The sequence below is a fragment of the Microtus ochrogaster genome, chromosome 4 (genome assembly GCF_000317375.1).
Source record: "Microtus ochrogaster isolate Prairie Vole_2 chromosome 4, MicOch1.0, whole genome shotgun sequence".
Taxonomy (NCBI): domain Eukaryota; kingdom Metazoa; phylum Chordata; class Mammalia; order Rodentia; family Cricetidae; genus Microtus; species Microtus ochrogaster.
In genome coordinates this window covers 17976105-17991211 of record NC_022011.1, presented here as the reverse complement: position 1 = coordinate 17991211, position 15107 = coordinate 17976105, and the positions used below count along the sequence as shown (strand labels likewise).

General features: G+C 40.5%; 1 protein-coding gene across 1 annotated transcript in view; it reads left to right on the top strand.

The window, feature by feature from the left end:
• The window catches only part of Phlpp2 (PH domain and leucine rich repeat protein phosphatase 2), an 81200-nt gene that overhangs the window by 46753 nt on the left and 19340 nt on the right, over positions 1 to 15107 (top strand). Inside the window, exons 7-12 of the mRNA XM_005345687.3 lie at positions 1278 to 1424; positions 1827 to 2057; positions 3182 to 3384; positions 9162 to 9222; positions 11927 to 12022; positions 13531 to 13686. Coding sequence (XP_005345744.1) covers positions 1278 to 1424; positions 1827 to 2057; positions 3182 to 3384; positions 9162 to 9222; positions 11927 to 12022; positions 13531 to 13686 — 894 coding nt within the window. The remainder of the gene's footprint in view (positions 1 to 1277; positions 1425 to 1826; positions 2058 to 3181; positions 3385 to 9161; positions 9223 to 11926; positions 12023 to 13530; positions 13687 to 15107) is intronic.

Genomic DNA, 15107 nt, shown 5'->3' with positions numbered 1-15107 from the left:
GCAGAGGCAGGCGGATCTCTGTGAGTTCGAGACCAGCCTGGTCTACAGAGCTAGTTCCAGGACAGGCTCCAAAGCCACAGAGAAACTCTGTCTCGAAAAAGAAAAAAAAAAATCTAATCTTTTACAGATACAAGATAATATTTAGTAATGGTACAGGTATTTGAGTCATGTTTGTGTTTTAAATTAAGATAAGCTCTAATATTAAGGAAACCAGTCTTTAGCATTTCTTTCTGAATTTCCCTGAAGTTAGAATTGATCCAGTTAGAGAGTTTGGGCAGAGATTCAAAAGTCAAAGGAGTAGTAAGTAATCAAAGTCAGGTCCCCTGGAAGTTAGACATTGAAATTTGGAAGAGAAGAGCTATAGAATTAGATCCTATGGGCTCCATTCTCAAAGCAGAATGATGCCTTTGGGTTCTTATTTTATATTTGTATGATATAAAACATAATGTTCCACACACCCGTTTTATAGCCACACTATCTCAAGGCAAGATAATATAGAAACCTTTACTCTGTGAGCAAAAGGAAGCAACACAGAATTCTTGTGGTGATTTGATCAAATCACTCTACCACACAAGGCTGTCACACGTGTTTTCAAGTTCATCTGGTCCATTTTGTTTCAAGTGGCATTTGAACCAATATAATTTCACTATAAAAAGAATTGCTTATAATGTGCTATGTATTTGTTAGGTATTATGGTATCTGAATAGATTAACTTTTGTATAGTATATGTAGACATTTAGTAAAATGAAATTAAGTGTATCAGATGTGACTTAGTAGAAAAGAATTGTAGCAGCATGAATGCCCATGTAGATTTTTTTTTTTTGCCTCATTAGGGGAATTCTCTTGATTCGGTTTCATTAACAACATGGACTATGTTTTAACTACTTTACTATCCTCTGTGTCCACACAATATTTGGCAGCATGAAAATAAAAACATGTTTTTAAAGCAAATTATATGGTGCACATTTTATTACATTATTTTATTGGATAATTTAGTTGGATGTGATGGCACATGTCTGCAATCCTACCCCTTTGCAAATGGTGGCAAGATTTTGAGTTTGAGGCCAGCCTATGCTACATTTTGAGTTCTAGGCCAGTCTAGTCTATAGAGAAGGACCCTATCTCCAACAACAATAATAAAATAATCAGTTAAACAAAACAGATCATCAAAGTCCATTGATGGTCTCTGTAAAGACATATAATGGGTATCTTAGTTATTCAAACCATCACAGTGGGTTTGTGGAAATATGGTCTATATTTGTGCCTTTGTTCTTTAGATTTTCTCAACTGAAGGGCCTGAACTTATCCCATAATAAGCTTGGACTGTTTCCTGTGTTGCTGTGTGAGATTTCTACCCTGACTGAGCTCAACCTTTCTTGTAATGGATTTCATGACTTGCCAAGTCAGATTGGCAATCTGCTAAAGTAAGTGTTGGCTTTTTCTAGATTCTCCTTTTGTTTGCAGGGGACCATCTCTTGTCTTAGGATGCAGGCAGTTCTTGGAATTTTCGCAGTGAGAAAAGTCACATTCTTACTAGGATTCTATTTAACAATGGCTCTTGATGCCAGAGGTGACCATACTGCCAAGTGGTAACCCATTGCCTCCATTTCAGCAGCATTGACCCTGGCTTCAGTGTCTGAAGGCCCATCCTTAGAAGTTATGTCTAAGCCTCTGTTAACTCTCCATGGACCAAGATTGGGGGGGGGGGGTTGTCACGTTTGGATTGTTAATAATTAGTGGCTTGGCTTAATAATAAATTATAACCCCTATTGTTGGCTCTGTATGTTTGAGTTGTTCCATAAAGCAGGCTTTTTTGTTTCCCACAGTCTTCAGACCCTTTGCCTTGATGGCAATGTTCTCACCGCTCTACCCGATGAATTGGGAAACCTGCAGCAACTTACTTCTCTGGGAATTTCCTTCAACAATTTTAGTCAAATTCCTGAGGTTTTGGAGAAACTCACCATGTTAGATAAAGTGGTTATGGCTGGAAACCGCTTGGAAGTCCTGAACTTAGGAGTTCTGACCAGGATGAGCCATGTTAAGCATGTGGATCTCAGGTGAGCTCTGCTGTGATAGACCTTGATGTCTTCTCCTCAAAAAGACTTCTTTAAAACATTAGGAACTTAAAACGGTTTAAAGATAGATGTTTTCAGATACATAGTAAAACTTCATTATTTACCCAGTAGTAGAGAGATTATTGATCTGGTGAGTTTGTCAGTGACAAAGACTTAAATGGCCAAGGATTGTCTGATGTACTCTTCAGCAGCATTGTATGAGAATTTCCTTTTCCTTGAACCATTATCCAGACGGATTTCAGTAGTCTCCTTTTGTTTATTGGCTGTAGAAGTCAGAACACAATATTCCATTGTTTTAATGAGCATTTGTGATGAACATCTTTTTTGTGTGGAGACTAGTAGTTTCTAGTTTTTATATAAATTTGACCATTTTTCTGTTAGTCACTTTTTTTTCTTGATAACGTTGTATTGTAATTGAAATATTCTCAGCTTCACTACTAAGACTTTCTTATGTGTTTTGTTTTGTAGTGATAATCTTTCTCTAAAGGAAGGCGCTAAAAGATAACTTCTATGTGTTCTGTCGTTTCAGGAAGCAGATAGCAAGCCCTGTAAAGACATAGACAGGAACTTAGTAGCATATAGGAGAAGGAGAACAGGATGATGTGTGTGAAGTCATGTAGGGGTAGAGACAAGAACCTCAAATATTTAGTGAAGTTTGCATTTAAACCATTTTGTGTATGTTCAGATTATTTTCTTCTCTTTAATGCCATGTGAGTCTCAGTACTAGAGAAGAGGAGGTGTAACTACAGGGGAAGGGGGAGCTGTTGCTGTCGCTTAGCCTCTCACTCACTTCATAGCATGCTCATCCCCTTGTCCTCCCCGTTCCCACCTGACCTTACTAGGTACTGGGATGTAAGTGTTTATCTAGCCATGGATATTGCCCTGTTTTTCTGTCTCTGTCTAATTTGTGTATGTATCTACCGGTTCTAACTTAATTGGATCTTGGGTTCTTTCTCTGTAGATAAACTGTGGTTGTTTTCTGTAGGACCTTGAAAAATGAAGCAAGTAGTGAAATTCTCAACTTCAGTAAAGAGAGGAAAGGGTCATCCCTCTCCTATGTTTTTGTCCACATAATAGAAATTATTTTTCTGTTTCTGAATATTAAGGATGAACCACTTGAAAACCGTGATTATTGACAGTCTGGAGGGAAACAAACACATCACCCACATGGATTTGCGCGACAATCAGTTGACTGATTTGGATCTTAGCTCCTTATGTAGCTTGGAGCAGCTACATTGTGAGCGGAACCAGCTAAGGGAGCTAACACTCAGTGGCTTTTCCCTTCGAACCCTCTACGCCAGTTGGAACAGTGAGTTTTCTACCCAACCTCCTGTTTTTGCTTTCAACTGTAGTCTGAGCCTTCTAAGAAGAATAGCATCTGTGGTCCTTCTCAGCTACTCTGCAGAATGGAGTTGTGTGACCCCTTGAGCTTTCTCTTTTAATTAAGCCAATACCCCTAAAGCAATCGATATGGATATATCTATATCTATATCTAGACTTGGAAAGGGTACTAAGACTCATTGTGTGAGCATAGTAAGAGGCATTTTGCAGAATCATAGGGGTCGGGTAGGTGGATAAGCATGTTCAAACCAGAGCATCTGTTATGAAGTAGGTGTTGTTATCCTTACGGCCCAGGTTCTAAATCTGTCCTATCCCTCTTTTTTGCATATTCTATAAAGAATGGTTTTTATGTTTTTAAAAATTTGGCTTAAAAATTAGAATAATAATATTTGTTACATGAAATTCAAGTTTTTCTATTCATAAATCAAGTTTTATGGGTATATACTCATAGGTTTAATTTTGGTGTATGTGTCACTGTTTTCATGTTACTATGCCGTAGTTTATAGGAGTAACATACTGTTATGATCCACAAACACTAAAATATTTATTTTAGCCTACTAAGAAAAAGTTTCCCATTCCCTGTTGGGGAATCACCTGCTGCTTTGGTTGTAGTGTGAGAAGACCCTGTTCCAGTAGTGAGTGAGCACAAATGCCAGAAACAGACATGTTGATGCTTTCCATGGTGTGCCAAATGACATAGTAGCAGTCAGTTCACAAGGTTTAGTGGTTTCAATGACAGAAATCTGTTATATAACCTGCTTACCTTGGTAGCCTGACTGAAGTGATTGCAAGTTCTTTTATTCCTATCTTAGTTGCCAATACTATCTCTCATGTCATACAGTAGACGTTAACTATATCTATATGTCTGTATGCATATTTATGGTTTGTATAATGAGTATCAGTTAGAGAGGCTACTGTGGAGTGCACGAGGTTTCCGAAGCTGGCAGAGTTGGTATTGATAATAAGCCAGAAGAGTGCCAGGAGAGAGCTGCTGGCTTTTGGTGTTTTAAGACAGTTTCACTATACCACCCAAGATTTAAGCTCCCAAGTACTGATATTGTAGGTATGCTTCACCACACTTTACAGTTTTCTATGTTTAAGGAAGGAAGGAAAGGGAAAATGTTCAATTTCACTAAGTGACAGAAATGAGTGTCCTCAGCCGCAGCCAGGAAGAGGTTGACTGCGGATCACCTTGGAGGAAGGTGACCATGTCAAAAAAGTGGCAGAGCTGTGTGAACAATTCCCTGCTGGCATTTATCTCAGGGCTACTTACACACAATAATTGTCACAGTATTGTGTTGTAGTGAAAGTATAAGACTATTAATAGGAAAATGGGTAAATGAGTAGTGATGTATTTACACAGTAGATTTTGTACAGTAGTGGAGATGAATGGACTAAAGCTTTGTGAACTGGTGCAAATAAGTATTGGAAACAGCTTTTGACTAAGAAAGCAAAACTGTACAATCACAGTATACTGTGTGAGTTATACCAAAACTTAAACATAGAAAACAGCATTTTCTAGGTTCAAACTGTAACACAAATGATAAATATTCAGAATAGTGTTTCCCTCCTGGTATTAAAGGAAAATATAAGACAGATGTGTGTTTAGAAGTAGCTGATGATGGTGGAAAACTGCTCATTTTTGTTGTTTTTGTTTTGTTTTGTTTTCTGTATCTGAATATGTTATTAGGATAAAAGTTTAGGGACTTTAGTTCTGTTGTCTTTTATCATGTTATAGAGGCTTCACTCCTACCTTAGATTAATTTCTTCAGTCAGAAGTTGCTATTGTTGCCGGGCAGTGGTGGCGCACGCCTTTAATCCCAGCACTCGGGAGGCAGAGGCAGGCGGATCTCTGTGAGTTCGAGACCAGCCTGGTCTACAGAGCTAGTTCCAGGACAGGCTCCAAAACCACAGAGAAACCCCGCCTCAAAAAAGCAAAAACAACACACAAAAAAAGAAGTTGCTATTGTTGAGCAGGGCAAAGGAGCTTAATCTAACCAAGCCTGATGACCTGGGTTCTATACCTTGGACCCACAGGATGGAAAGGAAGAACCAACTCCCACAAGTTGTCCTCTGGCCACATGATACCCTCATGCAGATATAAACATACATGCACGCAGAGATAAATAAGTGTATAATAATAAGAAAAAAGCCTGTTGTGTAAAAACTGGGTGCTGTAGACCACGCTTATAATCCCAGTAATTAGGAAGATGAGGCAGAAAGGTCAAGAGTTCCAATCTAGCCTGAGTTACAAAATCAAATACTATTTCATATCTTCCCCCTTAGGAAAACCCAAAACAACAATAACAACAACCAAATGTATTGAGTGTTGACTCAATACAATATTGTGTATTGATGCTATGACAGCTAATCTGTACAGTCACCTTGGAAATGTTCCATGCAACTACTGGAGCTAACTGTGTCTGGTATACCCCGAGGTTTCTCTTGGCTTCTGTTCACTGTCCGTGCTTAGATCAGTTCACATGTGTATGGATAAGATATCATAGTCTCCCTAAATTGGAGAAGCTTTAAATGCCCAGCAGCCCTACACTGGGTAGTCATGGTTGATTTGCCACCAGCCAGCTGGCAGGGACCTTCCTTTATACCATATAGAAACTATGACAGGACAAGGAGGAGCTCTCTTCCAGCTTCTCTTTAGCTTTTCTACTCTACGTCATGGCAGTGAGTGAGGCTTAGTGGCTCCCTCTAGTGTTCCAACTCCCACATAGGCCTTTGGTAATAGCCCTACAAGTGAAGCATTGCTTAGGAAGTCAGGATTCCTCAGCCTGCAGAAGCAACTGACATTGTAGCTTCTAGGCACGCCTAAATATCAGGAGTCCTCATGAATGATAAAAAAACAAACAAACCCAGAGACAGATACAGGGATTAAAGCTGAAAATCAGAGAAGCAGAGCAGTAAGAGACTTTACTTCTACCAATGCTCAGACCAAAGGGGTGATCCTCAGATTGCCTAGACTGCACTGTGTCTCTACCACACCTCGGACTCCATACTCCAGTGAGGTCCTGTCTCTTCCCCTTTATATTTCTCTCTCTACCCAGCCATATTGCTCCTTTTCCCACCTCCCTAGTGCTGGGATTAAAGGTGTGTAACTCCCAAACTCTGGGATTAAATGTATGAGCCACCACCACTACCAGGATCTATTTCTGGATCAATCTTGTATAGCCTAGGGTAGCCTTGAACTCATAGAGATCTGTCTACCTCTGTCTCCCGAGTCCTGGATTAAAGGTGTGTGCCAACACTCCCTGACCTGTAGTGACTTAGCTTTGCACTCTGATCCTCAGACATGCTTTATTTATTAAAATACAAATAAAATACCACTACAGATTACAGCTCCCAGACTGGGGTGTCTGAAGACTTGAAAGCTCTCTGGTATTCTTCTAGCAACCAGAACCTGCAGTTGCTTTCTTCTGCCTTTTTATGGCCTCTGTCCTCATTCCAGTTCAGAGCTCTGCCTCTTTTGCCTGCTCTCTATTTCCAGTGCCAGTCTTGTCCCTGGCCTGTTCCTGGCCTGACTGCTCCCTCAGGACTATTCAGCTGCCTCTTGTTGGTCAGTGTCACAGCAAATAGCTACTGCTACCCTTTTGTTACTGCTGCTGCTGGCTGCCAGGCTGGGACTCTCCTTAGCTCCTTCAGCTCTCATGAAGCCATAGCTTTGCCACCTTTGCAGCTTAGCATGCTGCACAGTTGTGTCATGCTGCCTCAGCCACCACTGCTGCTCCACTGTCTCTTCTGCTGCTTTCCGTATAACCAGATTAGCCTCCTGTGGTAAAGGAGGCAAGAAAAGATAACTTGAGAGAAGTCTTTTTTAGGGCTAAATGTTGTGGTTCCAAGTTGACTCATCAATTGAGCAGACAGCTTGCTTATAGTCAGAGACAGGTGTTTACATCAATCACAGCAAGCCTGTCATGCAAAGGAAGGTTTGTGTTTACACCAGCCTTAATGATCCTTCTGCTAGGCCCTACTGTTAACTGTTCATTTCTGGCCTGGATAAGGAGGGGTTGCAGAGTCATCTAGGATTCATCAAGGCTTGTGTGATAGTAAAAGGTCCCATGTAAACTGAAATGGCCCTGGGTTTGGGAGCTGCAGCTGATAACAAGACAGTTGTCTTGTACTTTTCTCAAGGCTTATGTGGTGTGTTCATAAAGGCTGGTTCTGGCCTAAGCTTGTTTGGCTTGCTGGTGATCATTTTGCTCAACATATTCAGGGAAAGCAAGGGAGAGTCCAGCATCTGTCAGCTGAGCCATGAAATTGCTTTCTCTCCCAGCACCTCCCTGGTTTACAGGAAGATGAATATCAGAGGAATGCTTACAGTAACAACTTAAGTAACATCATTAACACTAGTAGTGATTTTACAACACTTTAACAAAGTTTAACACCAGTTCAGTGCCCTAGGGAGGAATGGGCCCCTCTGGTCTGTCTCGTATTTGCAAAAATAACATTAAAAAGATAATATAACAGTATGAACAAATGCCATAAGCATAATATGAGTAATGAAGTCAGAGCAAGCATGTACAAGAGGGAGAGAGATCAGGGGTTCAAGGCCAGTTTCAGGTACATAGTGCTTTTAAGGCTAGCCTGGGCTACAAGAAATCTCATCTCAAAATATGCCTGGGATTATAAGTGTGCACCACCATGCTTGGTTTATGCAGTGTGGGACTTAGAACCCAGGGCCTCCTGCATGCCAAGTAAGCACTTGACCAACGGAGTTGCATTCCTGGCCATCATGCACCCTTCTATCCCAGTGCTTAGGAAGGTAAGGCAAGAAGATAGAGTTCATGGCACCTGGGTTACCCAGCACACTCCTGTGGGGGTGAGTTGTGAAGGAAAGTTCTGGCTTTATACATGGCAAGCGTTGTCTGTGGTATTTGGAGCCAGGATAAAAAATTGCACCTTGGGATGTGTGGTGGCTAGAAGAGGAGATAAAGGTGTGCTCTGGGAGTTGGTAATGCTGTGTGTGATGATCTGAGCGTTTGTTCTACTAGTGTGTTGCAGTTTACCGATCTATACACTTGATTGTTTTCATCTTTAAATCCAGATATTGGGGCTGGAGAGATTGCTCAGTGAGTAAAAGCTTGAAGTGTTCTTGTAGAGGACCTGAGTAAGATTCTAGCACCCATAAGAGGCACCTCACAGTTGCCTATTAACTCTGGTTCCAGGGGGACCCAACACCTCTGCCATCTGAGGACCCCTTCATTGTGTACTCATACCAATATACATACACATAATTAAAAAATTTTTTTTAATCTAGATATTTTTCAAGTTACACACTAAGTGGAACTGTTAACATTAGTGACTTTCTAATGTAGTGTAAATGCACAGAATCCTGAAGTGAGTGGTTATATGTGTTTTCAAAGACATATTGGATTGGGGCCAAACGGCAGTCACAGTTAGTTGCCAGTAGTTTTTCTTTTTAGTCATCTCCACAAATCACTTTTGCTTTGTTTACCAGTGTTCCTCTTCGTCTTCTTATTTATTTTTTTTAATGATGTGTATGTATGTGTAGGAATGTGCAGGTACCCATGGAAGCCAGCAGCATCATATCCCTGGGAGCTGGAGTTAACAGGCTGTTGTGAATACCACTATAGTATTGAAACCTGAACCTGGGTTCTCAGGAAGAGTAATAGGTGGTCTTAACCACTGAACCCTCTCTCAAGCCCTTTTCAGTAGTTCTTGCTATCTTCTTCTTCAGAGAACATTGTTAACATGGTGTTTGTTTTCCCATAGGGCTGACAGCAGTGAACGTCTACCCAGTGCCCAGCCTGCTCACTTCTTTGGAACTCTCCCGGTGAGTGTGTTCATAAGGGTGGTACTTGTCTTGATTGGAGTGGGGGTGGGAGAACTAATGTGTAGCTAAAGGAAGGAGCCTCTGGGAGAGGAAGGAGATTTAGATCTCTTCTGTCTGAATAAACAAAGTGTTGCTTAATCTCATAGCCCTCACACCAGGTGTAACCACTGTTTTCACCTTTTTGTCTAAATTTCTCAAGAATTATTTGTATTGTGAGCTCCATTTCTTTACTTCCCATTTCCTAATCCTGACAGCAGCTCACTGTAGGCCTTCTCTTAATTTGCTTTTTCCTATTAACACTTAGTCTTTTTACATTTTTTAAGGCATCTTTGAAACTAGCCAATATAGTCTCTTTAATGCCATGTTAGTCATTACTTCTATGTCTTTGATATTCTCTTTTCTTTCTGGCAGCCTTTTAAGTCAGTCACCCCTCAAGTTCTGAATTGGCACACTGCCCTGTCATGGATACAGTCTCATTGATTTCAGTGATTTTAGTCACCCAAAGGGTTGACATCGATCAGGTTTCTAAACTGACCCTCTTTTCTCTGGCTAGGCCTATGTGTCCAATTCTTTACTAGCTAATCTTGCTGTACACGTTCCCAGGTGCCTAAAACCTGTGCAAAATTAAACTTATCTGCTCCTGTACCAGTCTTCTTTCCTGTGTTGGTTCACACCAGCACAGTCATATCCCTGATCATCCAGGTGAGAAGCCTGAAAGTAGCTTTTATTCTTTATTCTGTTCTCCTTCCTATACGTAATCCTTCTCCAAGTCATTGCCATCTTTGCCTCCTCAGTACTTTTGGAATTCCTCCCACTCCTTCAGCTCTATGACTACTCTTATTTCTTGCCTGCAACCCTGATTATTTTTCCTTCTATCAGCAGAATCATCTGAACTGGGCTCCATTTACCAGTAATCTAAAGTACATAGCTCACATCATGTGTACACTGCTTATAAACCTTTGGGGTAGCCCCCATGTATGTAGGATCAAGAAAGAACCTTCCAGACATGGTTTAGAGCTGTTCCAGCCTAACTTCTTCGTCTTCTCTGTCTTCGGAGCATCACTCCAGGCTCTAGCATTACCAAATGGCTTGACATTCCCATCATACATCACATTCCTTCTTGCTCTGACTCAGGTCGTCATCCTTGCTTGGAGTATCTTCATCATATAAGGTCGCAGTATAATGTTCTTCAGAATCTAACCCAGATGTCATGTTTCTTAGCGAAGTTGCTTTGGCCTACTTCAGGCAGTGTTCTCTTCTCTAAGCTGTCAGCAATGTCTGTATCTTTTTACACAGCTCTCACTGCATTCTGCCACACAATTGACAGACACCTTGCGACCTAGAAAAGGTAGATTACATCTGACAGTAGAAGTTTTTTTTTTTTTTTTTTGGTTTTTTCGTGACAGTGTTTCTCTGTGACTTTGAAGCCTGTCCTGGAACTAGCTCTGTAGACCAGGCTGGTCTCGAACTCACAGAGATCCACCTGCTTCTGCCTCCCGAGTGCTGGAATTAAAGGCATGCGCCACCATCGCCCGGCAGTAGAAGTCTTTTGATCTGGATCTGTATTAAATACTTCAAATTCATGTTTCCAGTGGTTTGAAACTTTGTCTTGCTACTGATTGCCTGTTGCCACTACTTTCTCACTGCTTTTCCTTCTGTTTTTCTTAGAATTAGCTTCTTTTCTGTCTATCATTACCCATGGAATTCCTGATTGTCTTTGATGCCACTTCCTCCAAATCTCTCCTCATTCTGCCTCACTTCATCCTGCTGCTTCTGTTCAAAGCCTTCTCTGAACATGTGATGTAACACAGTTGATATATATTGCTGTGCTTGTTTGAGTGCTTGTCTCTCTCTACCCTTCTGCTTTCACAGTATTTTCTGAGTGCCGTCTTTATTTTTGGCAATATCCCAAAGAATTCCTTGAAAATTGTGTCCCTCCCATAAGGTGACTTAATCCATTCATTGGAATCTAGTGAAATGAATTCAATTTGTCTGTTATTTACATTTCCATAACTGTGACAAAATACCTGAAACAAGCAATTTGAAAGAAGAAAAGCTTATTTTTGTCTTGTAGTTTCAGATCCATGGCCACCTCCCCATGTCGCCTTGAGCCCATGGTGGCAGCTCATAGTGGCTTACCTCATGGCAACTGAGAGCCAAGAAGGAAAGGCCAGCTCTCCTTTGAGCTCTTCCCTCCTTCCTTCCTTGTTCCCTCCCTCTGTTTTCTTTTTTCTGTTTGTTTTTAAAGACAGTCTCCATATTTGACCTAGGTTGGCCTTGAACTTATGCTCCTCATGCTTGCCTCAGCCTCCCAAGTACTAGGATTACAGTATGAAAGTTCCACCAGTTAGTTTTTTTAAGAATTTTTTTTTTAATTTTTATTTTGTGTGTGTGGATGTTTTCCTAGCATGTATGTCTGTATACCATATTGTGCCTGGTGCCCTTGTAAGACTGAAGAGGATATCAGATTCCCTGGGACTGGAGTTACAGATGATTGTGAGGCATCATGTGGGTGGTGGGACTTGAACCCTGGTCCTCTGAAAGAGCAACCAGTGCTCTTAAACAATCTCTGCAGTCCCACCTACCAATTTATAATAGCACTATAGTCTGCTAGAACAAACTGCAATAATGTCTTTGGGGGAAATATTTAGTATTCAAGCCACAGTAACTTTTCACCTTACATGATAATTCCTATTCTTTGCAGAAACCTGCTAGAGTGTGTCCCTGACTGGGCCTGTGAAGCAAAAAAGCTAGAAATACTAGATATGAGCTACAATCTTCTCACCGATATTCCTGTGAGGTATGTGTGTGCAGGTGCATTCATGGCATGTGTTTAAGTATTTCTCTAAATTTGGGTTGCCTTTCATTTGTTGGTGATTATTGAGGACCTGCTGAATAGGAGGTGGCAACATAATGGACAATAAGGGTTATAGTGATGACTAATGCATGGCTTAGCCTAAAGAAACAGTAAAATTCTGACCTGTGTTGAAAGTTTCCAGCATGGCTGGTGGTATAATCGTATTAATATGACTGTTTCATAGGGTGACTTATACACACATGCAATTGCTACCCCGTGTTGAAAGTTTCTGGCATGGCTGGTGATATGATTGTATGAATATGGCTGTTTCATAGGGTGTCTTATTATGAGTTGGAAATTTTCTGAGAACTCCAGTTTTATGATCTTACCTAATCCTATAAACTTTTTATGTAGGTGCTGTCGGCCTTACCTTAGGAATGAGGAAACTAAGAATAGTCAGGTCACCTGTCTGAGGTCCCAGGGCCACTGGGAGCTAGCATTTGAATGGAGATTTCTTACCTTGGAGGCTTGGTCTTAATCATGACACAAATTGTTTTAGAAATTCAGAAGAACTGAAATAATTAGAGTGTGCTTTGTGGTAAGATGGTATTTGACTTGACCTGTACCAGATGGTGAGAGTTTAAAGGTGAGGGAGGAGAGAGTGGTGCTTAAGGGGTAGGACGAGGCCACTGTATTATATATTCCGAAGTACGCCAGTGTAAAGTGGTTGATTGTGGAGTCTTCACAGTTCAGCTAGAAGCTTATAGCACAGTAGGTAGCACCAAGCCTCTGGAGCACGATCTTCATATCTAGACGATACCATTTCAGGGTGTTCTTTCACAGACCATTACATCTTTGGCAAGTCACTAACTCTACTTGGATTTCATGGCTAAATAGTCTAGTCTTTTATTTTAAACACTTAGTCATTTTTATTGTAATAAAAATTTCATTATGTAATATATTAATAAACATTCTGAGTTTATTAGTATTGATAAATGCTATCTAGACTTTATTTCTGTCTAGACTAAGTCAGAATGTTTTTATTCTAGAAACCGCTGAGTCAGTGGTTCTCAACTCAGCCTTCCCAGTGCTGTGACCCTGTAGTACATTTCTCATGTTGTGGTGACCTACAACCATAAAATTATTTTCATTGCTACTTCATAACTGTAATTTTGCTACTGGTATGAATTATAATGTAAATACCTGTGTTTTCTAGTGGTCTTAGGCAACCCTGTGAAAGAATTGTTTGACCTTCAAAGGGGTCACAACCCTCAGGTTGAAAACCACTAGTTTAGACTCTCTGGGCCACTTGTCCTCAAGATCTCACCCAGGACTTCTGGGTGGGGGTGGGGTGATTTTTGTGACTGCTTTCTTGACTCAGTCATTTGTCAGTGTTGTACATTCTAAAAATAGGTTTCTGTTAGTTGACTGATTTTAATTAACTGGCCTATGGCAGCCTAAAAAAAGGATTTAAGTAAGCTTTTTTTTAATTTTCTGTTGTTTCTCCTTAGAATTCTGAGTAGTCTGAGTCTCCGGAAGCTGATGGTAGGACACAACCACCTCCACGTCCTTCCAGCACTGGTGGAACACATTCCGCTTGAGGTGCTGGATATCCAGCACAACACTCTCTCCAGGCTGCCAGACACTCTCTTCTCCAAAGCCTTAAAGTGAGTTCCTCAGAGGAGCACAGGCATTGCCTCCATAAACTGCACCGGCCTATCCTTGGAGTGATTTCTGGGTTTACAGTTTACTTGATACTCCAGCTGGAAGCAGAGACTTAGTTGCACTTTTTTGTGATATAAAATCAAGTTTCATAGTAAACTATCAAATACTTAATTACTTACTTGGTGAATGGTTCCCGCAGGAGGGCACTCAGGCTTTCACTGTGTTCAGGGGAATTGTATTCAGGCAGAGCCTTTGGTAAGTTCTAGCTTTTGCATTGAGAAAAAAAGGACATACTACTAAAGTCAGTTTTACGCTAGCTCTGTCAAGTGATCTTTGAGTTATATTCTCTTGATTTCCAGAACACTTGTTACCTGCTTTGAAAACCATGCATTTAAAGTTAATGTCCTTCTGCAAGGCATCATTTGCTATCTTGTTGTAAATTAGTATGTAAATGGTATGTCTTCCTGTCTTAAAACTTATAGTTAGGTTTATCTAAATGTCATCTTTAAGGAAAAAGTAGATTTTTTTTTTGTGGTGCTAGGATTAAGTTCGGGTATTGCTTGTATTAAGTAAATGCTCTACAATTTAGTGATCTCCTTAGCCCAATAAAGTGGGATTTTAATGGTAGTCTTTTACATTATGAAGAAGGGAGTTTAGAGATGGGGAAACAGGTGAGCAGTAGCAACTATGTTGAGTTGACATAGGGTCACAGAAGACATTCCCACAGGTCTTTTGTTTTCTAGCATATACATCTCTAAATGCTGGATAATCCTCAAATAAAATAAAATAAAATAAAAAATAACAGCAGAAAAAAATAAATGAAACTGAGGGAGATTTTCTTTTGGGCATGTTTCTGTGAAATGTTGAAGTTGGTAATTAATAAGTTGTGCATAATACAGAATGTAGTTTTTAAGTGCCTGAAGATAATTAAGAGACCATTTACTGCCAGGTGGTGGTGACCCATGCCTTTAATCCCAACACCTGGGAGGCAGAGGCAGGCAGATCTCTGAGTTCGAGGCCAGCCTGGTCTACAGAGTGAGTTCCAGGACAGCCAGTGTTGTATAGAGAAACCCTGTCTCAAAAAAGCAAATCAAACAAACAAATAAAAAAGAAACCATCTCCTTAATGTAATACTATCAGAGCTGAACACACAGTCTTCCACAGGCTTAAAAGCTCGTTAGGGATGCTGATCATGTATCATGTATATTTAAGAACACATATGTTCAAATGGGGGGAGAGTTCAGTTGGTAAAGTTCTTGCCTTATAGGCTGAAGGATCTGAGTTCAGTTACCCAGAACTCACGTTAAATTGTGGGACATGTGGGTCTCTGTCTCCTTTCATCGCCTGATGAACTTTAATATTCAGGAGGATGCCTATATGTTTGTCTTTGGATTCACCTTCTAATTTAGCTTCTCTAGGATCG